General features: G+C 37.4%; 1 protein-coding gene across 3 annotated transcripts in view; it reads left to right on the plus strand.

Annotated features, from left to right (window-relative positions):
• CARMIL1 (capping protein regulator and myosin 1 linker 1) overlaps positions 1 to 22,249 on the plus strand; it is a 343,848-nt gene that overhangs the window by 210,843 nt on the left and 110,756 nt on the right. For all 3 annotated transcript variants that reach the window (XM_025381879.1, XM_025381880.1, XM_025381881.1), the window contains exons 14-20: positions 2,025 to 2,102; positions 2,275 to 2,351; positions 5,330 to 5,434; positions 10,382 to 10,451; positions 20,180 to 20,261; positions 21,028 to 21,127; positions 21,229 to 21,283. In XM_025381879.1, coding sequence (XP_025237664.1) covers positions 2,025 to 2,102; positions 2,275 to 2,351; positions 5,330 to 5,434; positions 10,382 to 10,451; positions 20,180 to 20,261; positions 21,028 to 21,127; positions 21,229 to 21,283 — 567 coding nt within the window. The remainder of the gene's footprint in view (positions 1 to 2,024; positions 2,103 to 2,274; positions 2,352 to 5,329; positions 5,435 to 10,381; positions 10,452 to 20,179; positions 20,262 to 21,027; positions 21,128 to 21,228; positions 21,284 to 22,249) is intronic.

Consider the following 22,249-nt stretch of genomic DNA (forward strand, 5'->3'; position numbering starts at 1 on the left):
TCCTTTTCCTCTCCCTTGTACTTAAAATTATTTAAATAATACTTGATTCCTGGTGTGCCATGATTTTTCAATTCATTTTCCAGTTTCTGTTGTTACCTTCACTGACGGTTCATAAATCTGCTCCCTCCCAAAATAAAACAAGGAGGCCAATATGAAACCACCAAAATAATACTGTGGCAAAGTAGAAGAATAGAGGGAAGGGTGAAAGGAGAGGCTAAAGATTATTAAGATTCAGCTAAAATAGGAACATTAATAGTCACCTAAAACAACAAAATAGCTCAAGATTTCTTTTTCTGGCCAGGGTGGGTCCTATTGTAGCTTGCTTCTGGGGAGTGGAACGATGAGGCCTGAGTGAGAGTGGGCTGGAAGGGAGAGTGGGTGAGAAAGACGAAAGTTCCAGGAGCCTGGTAGCAGGTGCAGGAGTTTACCTGACCCTGTGCCCTCAGGGAAAGCAGCCTAACAGGGCCTGGCCTCTTTGGAGAAGTGTGGCCAAATAGTCTTGTCACCATTTCATGGTGATAAGAGCTCCCCCAGCTGGTGGCTGGGAGCAAAGCCACAGTAAACTTAAAAGTCTCTTGAGACAATTTTTGCCAGGCAAACAGAGAGAGAGGCAGAGGATCTTCATGTGAGAGCAAAATGACTTTTCTGAATCAAAACTTTTCATAATGAAATCCATTCTATGGCTGGGTACAGTGGCTCACACCTAGAATTCCAGCACTTTTGGAGGCTAAGGCAGGTGATCTCTGGGGTCCAGGAGTTTGTGACCAGCCTGGACAACATGGTGAAACCCTATCTCTACAAAAAATACAAAAATTAGCCAGGTGTGGTGTCACATGCCTGTAGTCCCAGCTACTCAGGAGGTTCAGGTGGGAGGATGGCTTGAGCCCGGGAGTGGAGGTTGCGGTGAGCCAAGATCATACCACTGCACTCCAGTGTGGGCAACAGAGCCAGACCCTGTCTTAAAATAAATAAGTAAATAAATGAATAAGAAGAAAGAAAGAAAGGAAGGAAGGGAGGGAGGGAGGGAGGGAGGGAGGACGGGAAGGGAGGGGAGAAAGAAAAGTCATTCTATGTGTATGGTTATTTTAAAGTGTTAAGTGTTTATAGGCTATTTTTTTTGCTCTTCTGAATTCCTTGATAGGATTCTTCTGAAGCACCATATAGCCAAACTGCTACACATAGTAAATGTTTGCAAGCACATACTCAGTATAAGCTTGCTTGTTTTTGCAAGTATCCAGTGGTATCCAGTGAAGCAGAGGAGAATTAAGCTATTTGCCTGGTGGCAGGGAGCTTGGACTCAGTTTCTTATGGGTGGGCTCTGGCAGTTGCTACACATACAGGGTAATTCCAGAACAACATCTCTGTTGATGTTCAACATCTCAGTTGAACTGATCTGTTGATCAGTTTCATTATTTTGATGGCCTTGAATGGGAGGACTGGGGAAATTTAGGCATTGTGACCCCCTGAAACTGGAAGTGTCTTAGCTATTAGTGAAAACTTTTACAGTGCACTCATATTACTGCCAAGTCATTCTTGTTAGCTTTGAGAAGTAACTAAGGGTAGGAAAATCATTATGTTGAACAGAAGAGAGGATAGCCTGAGACCATCTTATGGTTCAAATTGAGATTCGTGGTTCTGCAAACACTTTCAAAAGTGATTAGCATTTTGATAGAGTGACTGCAGTCCAGGTGGTATTTTAATCTCAGGAGTTAAAATGAATTAGCACTGTTCCAAAATTGTATAATAAAAATTAAACTAATCAGGAAAACTAAGTCATGTGTAACAAAATGGGGGTTTGGTTTTCAAGATTCCATTTGGCCTTTTTCACTCAAACATAATTTTAACTATTCTTGGGATTTTCACATCAGGGAATGTAAAGGAATGACAGAAAATTCTGGTAATCCCCTTGGGAAGAGCAGAGAATGGTCTAAGAAATTCTGGCAACTTCCTTTTAAAACATTAACTTGCATTGTGTGTATATGTGTTTCTAGAATCCTAACATGTATCTTTTATTTTTTTTCCAGCACATGTACAATTTTTTGGCCCAGCCAAATGCCATTGCTCATCTGGATTTATCCAATACCGAATGTTCCCTGGACATGGTAAATTTAATACACACACACACACACACACACACACACATATATATATATGTATATATTGCTCTGAGGGGTCTCAGAAGAGCTATTTAGATGGGATGTAGGGGACCTCTAATAAAAGATTCTCCTGGACCTAGAAATATTTGAAAAGAAGAGTACCTTATTTCTTTTTCAGGTCTGTGGAGCTCTTCTCCGTGGATGCCTTCAATATTTAGCTGTGCTCAACCTCTCCAGAACTGTCTTCTCTCACCGGTATAGATTTATTTCTGCTCTCATTGTCATCTGGAAGTGTCTTTTTCTGAGAAAAACTTGTAGTGATAAGGAAAACGGAGTGATAAAGGGTGAATATTGTGTATGAAAGAAGGCGGCTTTAAGCATTATTTATGAATGATAGGCCTTGAACATTTTTGTTAATGTAGGTTAATGTTCTTATCAATAATTCCAGCCTGCCTACGTGAACTATGTGATAGCGCAGTATTTCTCATATGTGGTCAGGCAATCTGTCTTAATATGGGAAAAACCCTTTTAGAAACTTTTATAGGTATTTTGCATGAATGAGGTTGGATGTAGGTATAAACTACTTTTGGAGAGTAAAGAGAATAGTTATCTCAAAGTCATGCAATTTTACTTGTAAAAGTAATTGAGGGCCAGTCTGACTACTTCACTTATATACTCCTGACTATAATTGTTTGCAGAATAAGGCAGTAGATTAGAAGCAACAAGGATTCACAAAGAGTAGCAACTTAGAATGCAAAGAGACTGTAGAGGAATTATCAGAGGAATTATGAAGAGTACATGGGTTGTATAGGTATGGAATCTGGGAATATCTAAAGAATTAATACAGTTCAACACTTAGCATTTATAATTATGACCACAAATTATAAATATATTTAGTTATTATATGCTTTTAAATAATATGGGTATTGGTTAATATTAGAAATATTTTTATTTTTGCTAATTTGTAAAGGCCTTATATATTTAAAAGGATAACCCTCACTTATTTGGAAAATTCAGTTTTGTAGCATGCTTTATTCCATAATTGTGCCTTGCAAATCAATTACTTTGTATATTAAAGTACTATTTTTTATTACTTCAATATTGATTAAATCTTTACAGTAGCAAAAATATGCCACAAATACCTCCATAGATTAAAGTTAGGGAGTGTTACGTCTGAAAATATAATGGTGGGAAAAGTAGAATTTTCCATGGTAACTATATTTTGGGGAACATTTGAGAGTTTTAATTGAAACCTAGTCAACTCATATATTTGAAGCCAGCTTATAAAGCCATGCTTTGGTGGAGCAGTAATTGACTGGGGAACTGGGTTACAAGATGAAAGCACAGACTATAAAGGTTTTTGTATAATCAGCACTTTTGAGTTCACAATACTGTGAATTCTGTGATGACTGGTCTTCAGTAGAGCTGTTAAGCTTATAGAACAGAATTGCGCTAACAAATTGTCTTGTCTTCCACATGAAAGGTTGTGATTAAACTGTTTAATACCTAATACCTTACCTAGATATAGTTGTAGAAAGCCCTTAGTAATTTTCTTGAAATTACTGCATTTACATTGAGGTGTGGATTGTCAGCCAGGCTTTTCATTCTTTTATTCACAGATAATTTCATAAGTGTATCCGTCAGAATAAGTTAGATTGTTCCACAGTAACAGTGACCCCTTTCCCCCAGTGTCCATGGCTTTCAGTAACAGTGATTTTGTGACGTGTCCATTGTGGGCTGGCATATAACCTTCACTCCAGGAGGCAGAGTGGCCTCCTATCTAGAACATTCATGGTCATATAGCAGAGCAAAAGAGATCATGGCAGTGCACATACTGGCTCCCAAGGCTTCTCTCTGAAAGTCACACACATCATTTCTGCTCACGTCTCACTGGCCAAAGAGAGTCACGTGGCCAAGCCTGCTGTCAGTGGAGGGATGAAGCATCATCCTCCTTCAAAAAGGGGCAGTGAATATTTGGAAACACTGGAATACTCAACACTAAGACAGAGTAGTAGGAGGAGAAATGTATTTAGAGTAAGTTAACAGTATTTTCTCAGCAGAAAGTGAACAAAAATATACAAGCTTACATTGTTCCACCATATGGAAACAGAGTTGTTTGAGATTTCTTATATCACACAGTCTACCAGAATTGTCTTTCCTCTTAGTTTTATTTTTCATCTTCTCAGATAGAGATTTTTGTTGTTTCGATTTTTCTTCTCAAATAGCCTTCAATTGTCCTGTTTTAAAACTTAAAAAAAAAAAAAACTGTCAAATATTGACAGATTTTCCCAGATCTCTGTACATTAAATATTATTGAATATTATGTGATTGAGCTAAACCACTAGGATGCTCTCTGCCCTGAGATTCCATGAGTCCCTCCACAGAATATGAATAACTGTCATTAAATGAGTGCTTACTCTGCATCAGCTAAGTGCTTTATATATACTGACTTATTCAATCCTTCCATCATTTCTATCAGATAGAACAGAACAAGCAAAATGTTCATTCAGATTCCATCTTGGACTCTTGAATCCTGTTTTTCTTAAACCCTTATCATATAGTGTGGATGCTACCTCATTATTGGGCTGTATGATTTGATCCACATACTTTTCTCCATAATAGCAAGGGGATGTATTCGGAGGTTATAGCCATTTTATTTTGTAGTTTTGTCTTTAACTGTTCTAATAGTTGGCCTGAAATGATTAGGTTTGTGGTATGGACATAGTAGCTGAATAGGCTATTTGTAATGCAGGCTTCATGCCATTTGGACTTTCTGTGCTGTTTTAGCTCAACATCAGATCACAATCTTGTTGCATGTGAAACCTGCTACATCTAAAAATATTGCCAAATGCAGGTATTGATCTCTAACATTTTGTGCCACCCAGTGGGAAAGCTTTTAAATTGGTGAGAAATATACATCTTCCCTGACCTCCTATTTTTAAAAATTCCAAACATGGAGTTTCCTGATCAAGAGGTAAAACACAATGAATTCATTGGATATGAAGAATAGCAATGAATTATTTTATGAACTAAGTATTTCTTTACCTCACTTAAGTGGTTCCTTTAATAATATTGGCTTTATGGCTTTAGGTTTTGGACATTTATTTGTTTCTATTTACTTTTAAATTTCTACAGAGAATATGACTGATTTGTAGATTTCATAGTGTCTGAATAATCAATGAATATGTTTGATGAAGGTATAACCGCTTGTATAACTCTGGTGTTTTTTTCAGGAAAGGAAAAGAAGTACCTCCATCTTTCAAGCAATTTTTTAGTAGTTCTCTGGCTTTGATGCACATCAACCTTTCAGGCACAAAACTGTCTCCTGAGCCCTTAAAGTGAGTGGTTAATTCACTTTCTCCAGAGCTTTTAAAGTTCAACTTGTTTTTATGAATGTGCTTGAGGCAAGGGAGAAAGATATATAATCCAAAGACAAAAACCACAGATGAGAATACCTTTTTACTGTGGGGCAGAAAAATAAATTAAAATTTTAAAAAATACATCGTGCACTATTGATATTATTGCATCTTCTAAGAGAAAACATCTTTTGGTTTATGACCTTGGCAGGAGTCACTGATCTACAAAAGTTGTATTCCCAGGTACTTACTATTGCTTTTATATTAACCTCTGTTCATTCCATTTCAGGCATATTCATGCGTGTGTGTGTGTGTGTATGTGCGTGTTTTCATTAACATTTACTCTAAATCTTTCTACTAATAGTAATAAACTCTAAACACATTGTATGTATGCAACAGAATGAATTTTTAGCTACTTTGGTTTCTGAATTACTGAGGTTAGTATGGGCTATTTGGCACTTTTATTTGGCAGCCAACTTATGGGTTAATATCCCTAGTGCAGGTGTAGTGGTGAAGTTAAAATTGTTAGTTAAATTGAGGTTTGAGAATAATTTATTATCCTTGAGATTTCCGTTCACTATTGCCAGAAATAGTCAAAAGTTTACTGTACAAGTTCAGTGAATTTGACTCTAGGGTCAAATTCTCTTTGAGTCTAAAGAAGGTATTTTGAAGTAATGATTATGAAAGTTGTCAGATATGTTCAGTTATATGCATAGATTTCTCCCTTCCCAGCTGACTGTAAATCAGCATTTAATTTTTCACTTATAATGTATATGAAATGTTAAAATTAATGTCTGCTATTCATCTTACTAGAAAATTAAGCTTCATTTAATTTATAAATTATCTTTTCTTTTCCTTTTTTATTTCTGTTTTAAGAGGTATGAGGTTATTGTTTTCATATAGTACCAGATGATCAAAACAATGGATGCCTTTAAAAAAGTAGATCCAGGCCGGGTGTGGTGGCTCATGCCTGTAAACCCAGCACTCTGGGAGGCCGAGGTGGGCAGATCACTTGAGGTCAGGAGTTCGAGACCAGCTTGGCCAACATGGTGAAACCCTGTCTCTACTAAAAATACAAAAATTAGCCAGGCATGGTGGTGTATGCCTGTATTCCCAGCTACTCAGGAGGCTGGAGGCAGGAGAATCGCTTGAACCCAGGAGGCAGAGGTTGCAGTGAGCCGAGATCACACCATTGCATGCCAGCCTGGCGACAGAGTGAGACTCCATCTCCAAAAAAAAAAAAAAAAGTAGATCTAGTCAAGTGCTGAAAAAAAAAGTCTGATGTTATGTTATAGCAGGCTTAAAAAATGTTGAGTTAATATATTTGGGATCCCTAAATATAATAGCCACAAATAATAAACACCTCATGATTTGGCTGTTTGTATGGATATTAAGAAAGCTATGAGAATCATATTCTAAAGTTCCATTATAATCATACTCATTTACATATTCATTCAAGTAATATTGAGCATCTACAATGTGCTGGACACTGGATGGCAGAGTAGGAAGCAAAACCAGAGAGGGTCCTTGTCCTGGTAATGTATCAGCAGGAAATTAGCATATTCAAATAGTTTTCTATTTTTAATTCTTTCAATCTTGTTGACTTTTGTATAATATAGAGTAACATTTTATTGGTTAGTGTAACTGATTTTGTGGAATGTTTCACTTTGCAACAAGGCTGGACTTAATGTACTTTGTTGCACAAGTATACCTGTAAATGTTGTACTTCAGAGATATTTTGTAATTGTTAAATCTTGGACCTGATGTTATTGGTGTGAATGTTTGATAATGTTAAGTCAGTAGTCTCTTCAGCTCTGTGTTTTAATCAGTAAAAATTTTAATATGGGGAGAAAGGCTTCATGGCTGAAGATTATGTAAATAAAATTCCACATACACATTTAATGTGATATAATTATTTGAAAACAACACAAAACTGAAGTTCTCAGGTTTATATGTGAGAGGGTGAGGATGAAAAGGAATTTGCACAGTACTACCCTAAACTAGACACTGCGCTGGGTGCTTACATATGGCCTATCACCTTTAATGTTGATGACAGTGATGAGAAGTTGGTATCATTATCTCCATTTTACAGCTGAGGATATTGAGGCTCAGGGAAGCTAAGTAATTTGTCCCAAATCACTATTGGAGATTGGGTTTCCTGAGGAGCCAACTTTGAGATGGAGATTAGCAAGTAGGATATTTATAAGGACATTCTCTTGGGATTGCCATCGGTGAAGAGGGATCGAGAAAGCAGGATCAGACAGAAGGGAGAAGTTGCACTGGGAGGCTCTTCCAGTAAAGAGGAAGAACCCAGAGTGGGTTCTGGGAAGTGCCTAGCAGTGTCCGCTGCTCTCAACCAGCTGTCATGGGCTCAGCAGTGTTCCCTACCTCATTCCGCCTTCAACTACACCAAGAGGGGCAGAAACCCTTGTTTCTCTAAGGGTTTGGGATTAGTAGCAGTGAGAGAATAAACTAAAACAACACAATTACGTTTGAGAGAACGCTTTAAGTTTGGACATAACAATATTTTTCCCCACAAGTTTCCCACTTAATTTGAGATTCTTTTACAAGCAAATTGGGGAAGTAGAGTGTCTTGCGGGAGGTGGAGGTGGGAAGGAAGACAAAGAATATGACTGCTTACTTTATTGTTGCGATTTTCCTTTGAGGCCTTTTTTGGTCCATGTTAATGTATTTCAAGGGGGGTTAGAGAACATGGTGACATTGTTCCTTGGTGTTTTCTAAAATTGCTAGAATAGTCTGGTCCATGTGTGTCACAGGGATGTTCGTTGCTCCAGCATCACTCAGAGTGCAGTGTGAGTTCCTGCTTACTGCTCATTCTTGGTCTTTTGTTTTCCCTCCCTCAAGTCTTTCTTCCTGGACATCCCCTTTCTCCCTGCCATGTGGTGCCCCTTCTCTTTGACCCCATCTCTCTGGCTGAGTATTTTTCATAAACCTGTTGAATGTGCTACCCTGAAATTATAACCAGTGCCACTGATCTAGAGCTGGAAGAATTAAATTCAAATTGTTCTCTTAAGCAATTTTGCAATAGTGATTGGGGAATTAGAAGATGATTGTTAAGGCAATTTTGCCATCGTTAGGTTAAAATAAACATCATATTTTGCTATAGAATTTTTCCCCAGTGCCCAGTATGCTTTATTGTACTTATTCTTTTATGTTACTAGGGACAGTTTCTATGGGTTATTTATTTTTACTAGTCTCATGAGTTGTTGTCTCCTAATCATTGGCCTTCTGTAGTTAAATGCCTTAAAGCATATCATTTGTTTTCTTGGCCTTAATTCACATGTGAGAAAAGTAGGAAGTATTTTCCTTCCGTCTAAGCATCATAAAAATACAATGTTGAAATATGTGTCTAAGTCCTAGAAACTCAGCATATATTGGAAATAAAAGGGGCCTCTTTGGTAATATCCTAACTCTCTCATTTTACTGATGAGAACTTAAGACACACACAAAAAGTGATGTGCTTAAGGTCATTCAACCAGTAGCCGCTGAGCTGGGACATGAGGACTGGCCTTTTGGTTTTCAGCGTCCAGCGCTTTCAGTGACTCAATACTGCCCCCATGAAAGAAAGGGCACATAAGTAATTTTTAGGAAAGAGAAGCAATTTAATAAGTATTTGAACAAGTACATAGATGAGATATACCCAGCCTTTCTCATAGGACAGTGTTTTAGAATAAGGGACTAGTGAACTGAATTTAAAAAGTGAAAAGGAAGGTACTTACTTCCAGCCTCCCAACAGGGTCAGGGAGTGGGAGGAGGTGGGTTTTCATAGCTAGAGGCAGCCAAGCCCCTGTGTGTTCCATGCCACTGCTGGGTTCTCTCTTAGTAGATAAAGCCAGAGAATCACTAGAAGAGAAAATCTCAGAGACTTGGGCATAAAATAATTCCCTACCTTCCCACCTCACCCTTACCCTAGGGTATTTTTGGGGTATGCTGAGTAGAGGTCCTTTTCCTGGCAACATGGAAAACAGGTAGTCACCCCCAGTTAACAAATACCTGGGTTCCACTCTTCTAGTACTTACCACTGGCAGCCTTGTGTTAGAGTTACTGGCATACCTATCTGTTTTCCTTGCTTGAGAGCAGGAACCATCTTATGCTCATCTCTGTCTTTTTCACAAAGTCTGATTTAGGGTCTTCTGTCCACTTAGTGTACTTTAGTGGTTGTGTGTGCCTGTGTGAATTTTCTGTTTCAAGCTTGTTTGATGGTGTTGGATTTTATAGGACTGACTTGTCAGAGTGGATCCAAGTGATTAGACTAATCCTCTCAATTTGCAGATGAGAAAATTCCTTTTCAGAGCAGTGATATATGATTTGTCCCGGCTCAGCAGGTAGTTGGACAGGCAGGATCCTGGACTGCGATTCAAGACATGTGCTTTGTTTTATACCCTTGCCCACCCGCTACTGTAGGTCATTTAATAAACTCATCTAGATGTAATTTCACATCCTGGTATACTATGGAGCCTGACTTCCTCACTTACATGTTCCTTAGGGAAAACTAGCTTTACTTTGCAACTCTAATAACAATTGCTTAATAATATTCTAAACATTATTAAAGCCCTTCTCAAGCAGATGCAGGTGGGAATTTATCTGTGATGAGCACAATTTAATTTCAATATGCAATTAGAGGTGTGCTGTTGGTTTATTTGCATAGGAATAGCAATCCTGCCAGGTTTTACATTTATGATGGGCTCACTGCCTGTCAGGCAAAAGAATGCTGCAGAGTCAGTCTTTCACTGTTGTTGTGAGGCAGAAATGCAGTTGGCATTTTAAAAAGTAAGAGGGTGCTTGGTGCTTGACCTGTGATTCAGAAAAGGCAGTCTGCTTTCTCTAGACTTTATTCAGTGTGCTTACATTTTTTCTTTTGGGCAATGTGTGGAATGTGTATCTAATATATGTGTTTCCTCCCCTCAGAGCACTGTTATTGGGCCTGGCTTGTAATCATAACTTGAAGGGGGTTTCTCTGGATCTCAGCAACTGTGAGGTAAGAACACCCTTAGATTGTATACTGGAATAGATAATAGCCTCAACCGCTTTGTCTTTTTCCTGGATAAAATGTGATAGATAGTGTGATTCCACAGGGTGTAAATGAAGCAGAAAAATACATTATACAAGTTTATAACGTTCTGTACTTTGCAAGTTTCTTCTACAGACAGCCACAGAACACCATTTAGAAAACTTTCAAGTATGGTTTTAATGACTTGGGTTTTGTTGTTGTTGTTGTTGTTGTTCCATTCTTGGTGCCGGATGGCTGAGTATTTTATGATGAAGCCTTGAGATATAAAACCATAGACTTGCTTTGCCATCATGAAAATGAAACATGCAGCATTTGTTGCAGGGGATAAATGTGTATAACTTAACTTGGATTTTGTAGAGCGTGAAAGAGAGTGGCTGTCTTATTAATTTTACTTTGTAATATCTTGATTTAAAACAAGAAAATTAACATACCTCTAAAAAGTACAGCAATTTCTAACACTTCCTATCAAAGAGCTCATAGAGAAGAATTGAGACTAAAGTGTCTATATTTTACAGGACACCTAAACTTTTACTATCTTTGAAACTTTTACTTTGTGTGGCTAGTAAGAAGATACCCAGATACAAACTATATGGCCTGTTCAGAGCCTGACTTAACATGTCAAACTTTACCACTTCTTCCCAGGAAAGGAGATAGAAGTCTCCTTATTCCTATTCCCGGGCCTTTACACTCACTGTTCTCTCTTCCCCAGCACTCCTACCATGTCCCTCTTCCTCCACCTCCCCAAGACCTCCCTCTCTTTGAGGAATTAACTCACGTGCAGTCTCCTGCATACGTGCATCAGCCTCCTAGGCTATGCAATCCTGGATGAATTGGTTAATATCACTAAGTCTCAATTTCTGTGCCTGCAAAATGGAGATAATAGTACCTCTCCCAAGGGGTTGTTATGAAGTTTAAAGGAGCTCTTTTTGAAAAGTGCTTCTTAGGGTATCTGGTACGCAGAAAAGTTGTTTGCTCTTGCTGGTTTCCTATCTGTCTGCCAAATTTCTTTCCTGCCTGCTTCAGCCTTTGTGATCTTGATCTTTTCTAATTATCTAACCCTTAATGATAATAGCATGCACTTGGATGCTAAAGCGCCAGTCGTACCTTGCATAGATATTAAATTAACTCCTGTATGCTTGGATGTAACTTTCTGGAGGGCAGTATATATGTCATACTATATTTTGTATTTCCCCAATCTCCTAGCAAAATGCCAGGCACCAAGCCCATACTAAATATTGAGTAAAATTAATGCTTTGCCTCTATGAAAATTCTAGAAATGGACAAGTCTGAATTTGTACCATATAAATTGTTAGTGTAGTATTTTTCATTAGTTTCAAGCTGGAGTGAACACCAATTATGTGATTTAACAGTCTTATTGTTTTGAAAAAAGAAAAGCCAAAAACAATACAGAAAGACATATTGTTAAAAAAAAAAAAAAAAAAAACCCGGACAATAGAACCCTAAAAAAACTAATCTTACATTGTGGAATTTTCATATGCACATTAATTATCTTTCGTTTGTAAAAATAGACTATAGTAGAAACCAAATCTGGTAATACTAATTAATTATTTGTTTGCCAGCAGTTTACTGAGGGGCATGCCAATAGTAATTTTATTTTTTATTTTATTTTAGAGACAGAGTCTCCCTCTGTCACCCAGGCTGGAGTGCTGTGGCACAATCTCGGCTCACTGCAAGCTCCACCTCCCAGGTTCATGCCATTCTCCTGCCTCAGCCTCCCGAGTAGCTGGGACTACAGGTTCCCGCCACCGCGCCCAGCTAATATTTTGTATTTTTAGTAGAGACAGGGTTTCACCATGGTCTCGATCTCCTGACCTCGTGATCCTCCCGCCTCGGCCTCCCAAAGTACTGGGATTACAGGCGTGAGCCACCGCGCCCGGCCAGTAATTTTATTTTTAATTGGGGGAGGAGTAAAAGATGAAGCCAGTGGGATAGGTTATTCCGTATAAAAAAAAAAAAAAGAAAGAAAGAAAGAAAAAAAAAAAAAAAACAGGCCAGGCACAGTGACTCATGTCTGTAGTTCCAGCACTTTAGGAGGCCAAGGCAGGTGGATCACGAGGTCAGGAGTTCAAGACCAGCCTGGCCGAGATGGTGAAACCCTGTCTCTACTAAACATATAAAAATTAGCTGGCAGTGGTGGCAGGCTCCTGTAATCCCAGCTACTCAGGAGGTTGAGGCAGAGAATTGCTTGAACCTGGGAGGCGGAGGTTGCAGTGAGCTGAGATTGTACCACTGCACTCCAGCCTGGGCAACAGAGTGAGACTCTGTCTCAAAAAAACAAAAAAGCAAGTTGGTGTAAACTTTACTGCTCTATTAGATCAAACTACTAAATTAGCAATAACTTCTAATGTGGTTTTACAGTCCTGATTAAATATCGTGACTGCCAGCAGTCTAACATCTTTTATTCAGTTCTGTGATAAAACTGAGATAGTTCCTTAATTATAGGTAAACTGAGGTCAAAAGAGGTGTAAATAATATAACTACCAATGGCAGACCCATGATGAAAATACTGTCCTGATTCTCTGTTGCTAATAGTTATATTGACAGTGATAATTATTAGACTACTAAGTATGGTTAGGTATTTTCTTCTCAAATAAATTGATAGGGGCCGTGTTCCCAAAGATTGCTATATACCTTGTTCCTTAAACTCCTTTGTGATCTATTGAGAATAACTTTTAGATAGTTATAGTGGAAGAACTGTATAAAACTGATATTTTGCATGTCAAAAATTGCAGACTATTGGCGGTTTCGTAAAGTTCAACCTAATTGCTAGTAGACTTAATCTTTTATAATTTTTTTTTTAATGAAGCCAGGAATTCAGGTCAAATGGTTAATCTCTGATGATGGGATTGAACAGTATTGTTATGATAATTCCAACTTCATTTTGGCCTTTCACTTATGCATTATATGATAAATTGATACTGCTGATATGGGGAAGTCTTAAAAGTATTGTAGTACCATGTTCTCCCCACTTACAACTTGAATCACGGTACTGGCGACCACATTTATAAAGTCACATGTTATGTTGGTGCTCATGAAAGTTGGTAAAACACAAAATTATTTTTCTAAACTATGTCATAGTATTTTATCACATTTTGTTTCTTAGGCCTAGATGTCCACATTTAAGTAGATTTCAGTTTACTTCTCTTCATGATATAATATATCTCCCCCCAAAAGTGTTTGGATTTCCAATATAATTCATGCTGGAATGCTTGACACTTTGAGTGTTAACTGTTTGAGTCTTTAATCATCTGTATTTGATATTGCAGAGTTTATGTAATCCTCTTAGAAGCTCTTTCTATCACAGAAGTTTAAAATCATGAATATGTATATTTTCTTTCTGCCTGTTCTCTATTTAACTACAAACCCTCTCCACTCTTAGCATACCAGTCAAAATCATAGCAGCTTCAGCCCTTGACTTTTCCCGATGATCATATAAATCTAGTCTTAAAATCCAAAAGGTGGTAAGAAATGAAATTTCTCCTTCATACCATTGTCATCTTGGGAAGTTACTTTTCTGAGGATGACTTACTCAGGCTGAGGGGCTGGCAGACCTGGGACAAGTCAAGGTCCAGAGCGTTCGGCTGGCAGGTGTTGATCATCCTGCTGGGGTTGGGGGAGGAGGTGGGGAGGGCCGGGGGTTGGGGGAATGGAGACGGATAGGGAGGGTTTGTCCTGCAGTCCTGCAGTTTCTTTTTTTTTTTTTTTTTTTTTTTTTTTTTTGAGATGGAGTTTCGCTCTGTCGCCCAAGCTGGAGTGCAGTGGCGTGATCTCAGCTCACTGCAACCTCCACCTCCCGGGTTCACACCATTCTCCTGCCTCAGCCTCCTGAGTAGCTGGGACTACAGGCATCTGCTACCACACCCAGCTAAATTTTTGTATATTTAGTAGAGATGGGGTTTCACTGTGTTAGCCAGGATGGCCTCGATCTCCTGACCTCGTGATCCACCCGCCTCGGGCTCCCAAAGTGCTGGGATTACAGGCGTGAGCCACCGCGCCTGGCTACTGTAAAGAATTTTTGACCCAGATTTATTTCTTCTCCTGGTAGGAGGAATAAATCCAGTGATGGATTTTAAAATCAGATTAGTATGAGTGTTATAGAGGATAAATGATGGTAAAATATGGTAGTTGAGATTATTGGGAGGAAAGGGAAAATAGTCTTAAAGTAGGAAGTAAAAGTGTTTGGACAGGGAGCTTAGAATAACTTAAGCAAATTATTTTTGATTTTGCCATATGCTGGTTCCTTTACTGTTCGTTCTCACCTTTCCTAATAAGTTGGCTCGTAGTTCTCAGGGTATTCTTTATTCCCCTGAAATAGGCATTTCACACTCATTAATTTGAATGAGAGAGGAGACTTACACTTCATGCTATTAAAAAAAAAAGTGCCCTGTGGGTATTTAGAGCGTATGGAGTTGCTTTCTTACAATACAAACATCATTGTTATTTGGAAAATTAAATCTAAAATGTTGGTCTATAGTCTTTTGGATCTGTGATAACTAAGGTAATAAGCACTGAAATTAACCTTACATTTTCAGGTAACTTCTATACTTATAGGAAAAAACTTCTATGTTCCTTAAGGCATTTTGCATTAATGACATCATCACCTCTGTTTCTTTCCCTTGGTCTTTTAGTATGGAAAAGGAGTCTGTCTTGTATGGGAAAATGACTCAAAGTAGTTATGGGAGGCAAAAGAGTGAGCCAAGGGTGAGCACTTTGGAATCAAAAGGCCCCCTTTGAAACATGGCTCACTTACTTGGCTTTTTAGGTGACTCACCTTCTTTCAGCCTTTGTTGCTCATCTATTGAATGGAAATAATGGTTTTCAATGCTAGCGTCTGGCACAATGTCACTACGCCAGCCCAGCATATGTGAGCCATCATCTAGGGTGTAAAAGGTTTGCGATGGAGGAGCTTTATTTGGAATGTCAGAATTGGTATCATAGGTCAGTATTGCCCTTCTAAAAATTTTTATTTAGCAGCTTTATGAATATTCAATCTTTACCAAAAAATTTTTGGGAATTGCCTTCAAAGCTGTTTTACATCTTTCAATAAGGATTACTCTCATCAGCTTATTGGTGAGACAAATTCTTCTTGAAACCTGATTTTTTTGACACAAGACAGTATTATACTTCATGGCCAGATTAGCTTCAGGATGGCCTGTGGCTGATCCTTATTCATTCTCAAAGGGTTAGGATTTAGTGTCAGTACAGATGTTCAGAGAAATGTGTGTACTCCATTGCCCTCTAGGTTAGTTCTGAAGAGCTTCAAAACCATTTTATATGGCAGTAGTGATATTGTCATTCATGAGTATTCTTCCCATGTACCCAAGTATCTGAAGAGAGGCAATGGATCTATGCATTCTTTTGTTTTTTTAATTGAGACGAAGTCTTGCTCTGTCACCCAGGCTGGAGTGCAGTGGTGCAATCTTGGCTCACTGCAACCTGCACCTCTAGGGTTCAAGCTATTCTCCTGCCTCAGCCTCCTGAGTAGCTGGGATTACAGGCATATGCCACTGTGTCCGGCTAATTTTTATATAATTAGTAGAGATAGGGTTTCACCATGTTGGCCAGGCTGGTCTCAAACTCCTGACCTCTAGTAATCTACCTACCTCGGCCTCCCAAAGTGCTGGGATTACAGGTCTGAGCCACTGTGCCTGGCCATGTGCATTCTTATATGTTTAAAAATCTTATAACTTCATAGTTATACATTAAGAGAAGAATTGGTAAATGATGGGACTAAATTCTTCAAACTTAATCTCCTTCCAAATGAGAGACAAAAGTCTCTAATACTTCAGAGAAGATGCAAAGGGCAATTAATTATAGTTGTGGCTTAGTTGCAGGCCTGGGTGTGGGAGTTAGTTTCTTGAAGTGGAAACTTTTCTGAAGATGATCCTACAGTTTATTGCAATTCATGATGAGTAGAAAAAAGAACATCAAATACTGACATTTGTAATGAGTTTTGCAGCAATTGAATAGAAACTTTTACAGTTTCATTCCGTTTGATAATCATTCGACCAACCTTGAGGCAAGCATCATTGTAGTTCCCCTCACCTATCACTTCCCTGTTAGGCCAGGTATGGAGTGCAGAATTGCAAATGTTTCACGTGACAGGATGCATATATGAAAGCAATGAATATCTGCACCTATTTGCACCTTGAAAATGACTGTATTTGCCTGAGCATGGTGGCTCACGCCTGTCATGCCAGCACTTTGGGAGGCCAAGGCAGGCAGATCACTTGAGGTCAGGAGTTCAGGACCAGCCTGGGTAACATGGTGAAACCCGTCTCTACTAAAAATACAAAAATTAACTAGGCATGGTGGTGCACGCCTGTAATCCTAGCTACTTGGGAGGCTGAGGCAGGAGAATTGCTTGAACCTAGGAGGTAGAGGTTGCAGTGAGTCGAGATTGTGCCATTGCACTCCAGCCTGGGAGACAGTGAGAGTCTGTCTCGAACAAACAAACCAACAAACAAGAAAACAACTGTATTTATATACATCCTTCTTAGGTACTAGATTGTTATTTGGCATCAAATCCTGCTAGAAAGTGGGCATTATGAACTGGATGTTGTCTAATCATTTTTTCTGTCCTTGGAGAAACCTATACCATTCAGTTTTATGTATGAAAATTTCCCAGGATAAAAATTAATTTAAAAAAATTACTATTGGAACCCCTATGAAAGAATAGTAGATAATTTGGGGGTCATTTTATATTTTTGCCGCATCTTTTTAAATGATAAATGATATTAAGGAAGGAAAGTAAATTATTGAAAGTTCCTTCTAGATTTTAATTTTCCTTGCTGTCCTTATCCCCATTATGGATATTTGAGTGTTTGATATTACTTTTTCCTTAGTAATGAGTAAGATCAGAAATGTTCCACTTTCCCTGAGTGAGAGGATACTACTCTCTTGAAAGAAATGTGATTTTATTTTTAACAGTTCAAAAAGTGTTCGTCATTTTAGTCACATTTACTTCTCTTTGATCTTGCTTTCTTTTAAATAATGCTAGTGTGTGGGATCCAAATAAGGGTAATTTAAAAACCAGTTTTACATGCACACATGCAGACAGCCTCTAATTATGCAAATTCATTTAAAAGGATTTTCATTTACAGTAATGAAAAACTTTTACTGTTTTGGGAAAGCTTTAGCTTTTGGAGAATTTTAAACATTTAATAACCTGTGACTTAAATTGAATGTTCTTGGTAACTGAAGCGCAGTTATTTTTGTATCTAAATTTTTGTTTTGGGAGCAAATTTTAGTTAGAAGTATTTTTCCTGACTCTCTGCTTTTTTACGTTTTGTATTGATAGAGACTTTAGCTTCTTCTTTATTCTTGTTTTGCATACTGCTGATAATGTTTTCTGTTTTTTCTCCTTGGGCTTTCATTAGCTTGGCCATTGTGTAAGTACTTTATGAATCAATTAGAATATATTGATACATTTGATTATTTTTTAAGTATTGGAAAATATGTTTTATGTGTATATGCTGCAAATATTATCAGTAAGGAGTATGTATAAGCAAAGTTAAACCTTTAAATGTTACCTATATTTTCTATTTCTATAAATGGAATATTTTTACTATACTTTACAATGATAGAACATAGACATTTTCTAACAGAAATTTTATTTCTCAACAAGTAAATAACTCTCAGCAAATATGAAATTGTAAAGACTTGCGCATTTACACTTACCTTCTCAAAAGCATACTTTTTTCTTGCTCTAAAAATCAAATTGTTTTTGGAGAAGTGTTTACTTAAATTAGTTCTTGTTTTAGCTTTGACATAATGTATGTACACATTTAATTCTTCAAGTTTAAACAAGCTGTGACCAAGAGCCATGCTTTTCAGAACTATCTGTAGTAAATAAATTTTTATGTTTTTTAAACTTCCAATCTATCATAAACCAATACATTTATAAAATATAATAAGAATAAAATACAAGAAAGATTTAGAAAGATGTGAGATATGCAAGCCCCCAATTTTTATGATTAGATACAACAGATCTAAAATGTTTACTACTAAGGTTTCTAAAAATTTTTACACTCAATTTCTGTACTTATTCATCTCAGATTTTGAGTAGCAAGGTGCTGGGGAAGATGTCCAGGTGTCATGATGAGACAGGCCTGATGGGGCATTTGGGTAAGCTGGAGAGCTCCTGAGAAAACAAACAGGTGTAGTGAAATGGGCCCGCCACTCATTCCTGACAATAGCTTCACACACAGGTTAGAAGCCCTTCAGCTGTGAAGTTGGTTTTGGTTCCCTGAAGTATGTAAACCAGTCCCTTGGAGAGGTCTGCCTCTCTGCAATACTCTACTTCAGAGCTCACCTTAGAGCAATCTGTCACCTTAAAAAGTAGAAATGGCGAGATGCGGTGGCACATGCCTGTAATTCCAGCTACTTGGGAGACTGAGGTGGGAGGATTGTTTGAACCCAGGAGTTCAAGACCAACCTGAGCAACACAATGAGATACTGTCTCAGAAAAGTAAGAATGGCTGAATGTAAACATCCCCACCGAAATTCTTCTGAATAGAGAGCATTCTCAAAGATCTGTGCAGAACTCTCTGCTTACCATACAAAAAGCCAGAGAAGTTGGCAAGTTCTATCCAAGGAACAGCAAAATATTGCATCCAAAATAGGGAAATGAGGATTCTTCTAATTCTTACATCAAAACCTAGACATGTGGAAAATAGCACCTTGTATTGTAAGTTTGTTGTCAACATTTTTATAAATTTTAATTTTCCTACATGAGTAAAGGACTTGCCATGTTCCTTGGTTCACAGGTTTCCAATAAATGATAGTTTGTTTTTCCTCATTAGATAATAAGTTTACTGAGCAAAAGGGCCACAGCTTAGGGAACTTTGCATCCTTCACAGTGTCTTGCACAGAGTAAGAACTCAACAAATATTGCTGAATGGAAAATACAAAGATATTATGACTCCTGTAAAATATGCTTTGGTTTCATAGGAAAAGATGAAAAGTGCTGTATTGGGTTTTTCAGGTTGTTTTTCTCTTTTAAATAAAATTGCAAATGAAGTGAGAATAATCATTTGCACTTAGTTTTGCTCTAAAATAATCATCATAATGATATTTTATATTAATTCAACATTTTTCCCTCCATGACTCGAAGCATTTCTACAAATCATTTTGCAGTCATCTTTAGTTAGCTAATTATTAGTGAGAACTCACACTCGTTTCTTAGAACAGGTAGGGATGGGTCCTTCCTGAAATGTTTGACAATCAAAGTAAGTCTTTATTGTCTCCTTTGGTTGGGTGGAGAGTTTATACCTTGGAATCGGTAACAGTCAAATAAAACAGTAACTTTCTCATGTATACAATGAATTTATTAGATTTCCAAAAGTCAGAAATGAAGAAGTTCTTCCGGGTTGACACTGCTTTGCTATTATAGTGGCCTGGGTGGTGGTCATCTTGTTACTCTTTTGTTTTTTTCTAATGGTTTTAGGATTTAATGTGGGATCATGTGGCACAGGAAACAGCAGCAGTGGCTAGTGATAGGCTCTTTATAACAGCAATGGCTAGTGATAGGCTTCTTTGGAGTTGATAAGCTTTTACTTTTTCTTTGGTACTAAGTTTATTTTAAGACTGACTATCTCTCCTATTTTTAATATTTTGATTACACTTCCAGTAGAGTGAAGACTTTACTCTGTGTTTGGTTTGTGTTTCTCCAGCTGAGATCAGGAGGTGCTCAAGTATTAGAAGGTTGCATTGCTGAAATACACAACATCACCAGCTTAGACATCTCCGACAATGGTAAGTCAGGTATCAGAAAAGAAACGAAACTGAAATATTTTTTGAAGCAAGTTAATAAGGGGAAAATAATAATCTACCCAAATCCAGACATACCTTAATAAAAATGTTATTTTATTTCTTAACTAATAGGGCTTTTAAATTTAACAATAGGATTTATTTGTAGAATAAAACTGTGCCAGAGTCTTACTAAGTTGATTCTGTGGCCAACTATGCAAAGTCTATGCAGTAAAACAACTCAGTTACAAAAATATCACCAGTACATTGAAAAAGGTCTGAGCCCAACTTTTTGCATTCTTGCTGATAATAAAATTGTACTCTTGTTTATTTATTCAGAAGCTTATTTCATTAGCTTCATTTCTGCTGATTGTAGTATCATGTTAGTATGAACCTGTGAAATTTGCATAGACAACTTTAACTCCACTTACCCCCTAGTGAACAGTTTGTTGGAATCTTCTCTAACAGAGTGGTGGGGAGAGATGAAACTTTCTGCCATTATTCATCCCATTTCCTGCTGACTTGGTTTAGCCACTGATTGTATAACAGATTTAGATAAGTCTTTGTAGAGAATGAGTTTATCCCTGTGAAATAATAGGACATGAAAAGAGAGCAAAGAGTGCCTTTGAAAATGAAAGATTAGAATCCCAGGCCCCTCAGGAAGGTAAAGGAAGTCATCCAACTACATGTCACCTTTGCTTAATTGTGTTCCAGCTGAGAATTAATTTATACACATGTGTTTTGATGCTTTATTTACTCTGATTCTTTCCAGGTTTAGAATCTGACCTATCTACCTTAATAGTGTGGCTCAGTAAAAACAGATCAATACAACACCTGGCGTTAGGCAAAAATTTTAATAATATGAAATCCAAGTAAGAGTTTTGAATTTTTTTATATGACAATGATGAAAATAACCAACCTCCTGAAAGCTTTTGATTTGATTCCACTGTCCACATCTCTAAAATCTCTTTAGAAATCTGACACCTGTATTGGACAACTTAGTACAGATGATTCAAGATGAAGAATCAGTGAGTATTATGTTAAACATTTTTTACTAAAATCTTCTGTTTGTTGCCATTCTTACTGATTATTTCTACTGGATTAATTCTGAAATCCTTTCAGATAGTGTTATCAATGTGTACATCTTCCATTACTTTTTAAAAATGGAATAAATATGCTTTAGTAGAGTTGTAGAATGTATTTAAAAACTCACTTTTTTACTTCATTCAACTCACTGTCAATTAAAGGAAGATTGTCACTAATAGATAGAAAGAAGTATAAATTGACTCCTGGGCCTATCTTTTAATTAGCCTTACTACTTCCTAACTTTAGCTAATAATCTAATCTGCAGGCATGAATTTTTACAATCTAGTTGACTTCATGACCTTATATAATGCTGAGAAATATCATATTGCTAATTTGAATTTCATCTAATAATTATGTGGCATTATAGGAGACCAAGGAAGTTTTCTTTCATCTTTAATTGCTGCTTGAAGTCTAGTAGCGCTCTGTATTTTTAATTCCCTTTAGTTGCTCCTGACCAAAATTTAGTTCAGGGTAAAGAAGTTTAATTTCAAATAGTATCTTATTTTGCTGCCCTTTAAAATGGATTAGGAGAAAGAAAAGTTATTTTATGGACAAAGTAAGAAGCACTCTACCATGAATCCATTTAACTTAGAGCTGGTGTGTTACACCTTATACTTTACTGATGCTCTTTACAATTTTGTCCCTTTCCTCTCAAAGTCCTATTTGGTCACCAGACTCAGCTTTTCCAGTTCCTAAAACTCAGATCAGTTTGTATTCCTACTATGAAGAGTTATATTATTAGTGTTTTGTAATAGCTGCCTTTGTAGGTCATGAGGGTGATTTTTATATTAATCATGTGGAGTATGTCACATTTTGAAAAAGTGTAATTTTCCCTTCTGAATTCATACCAGGGAATAGCAAATTCTGTTACAGCTGTAAGCTGACTTTTCTGTGAAAGCTAAGAGACC

Source organism: Theropithecus gelada, chromosome 4 (assembly GCF_003255815.1).
Source record: "Theropithecus gelada isolate Dixy chromosome 4, Tgel_1.0, whole genome shotgun sequence".
Taxonomy (NCBI): Eukaryota; Metazoa; Chordata; class Mammalia; order Primates; family Cercopithecidae; genus Theropithecus; species Theropithecus gelada.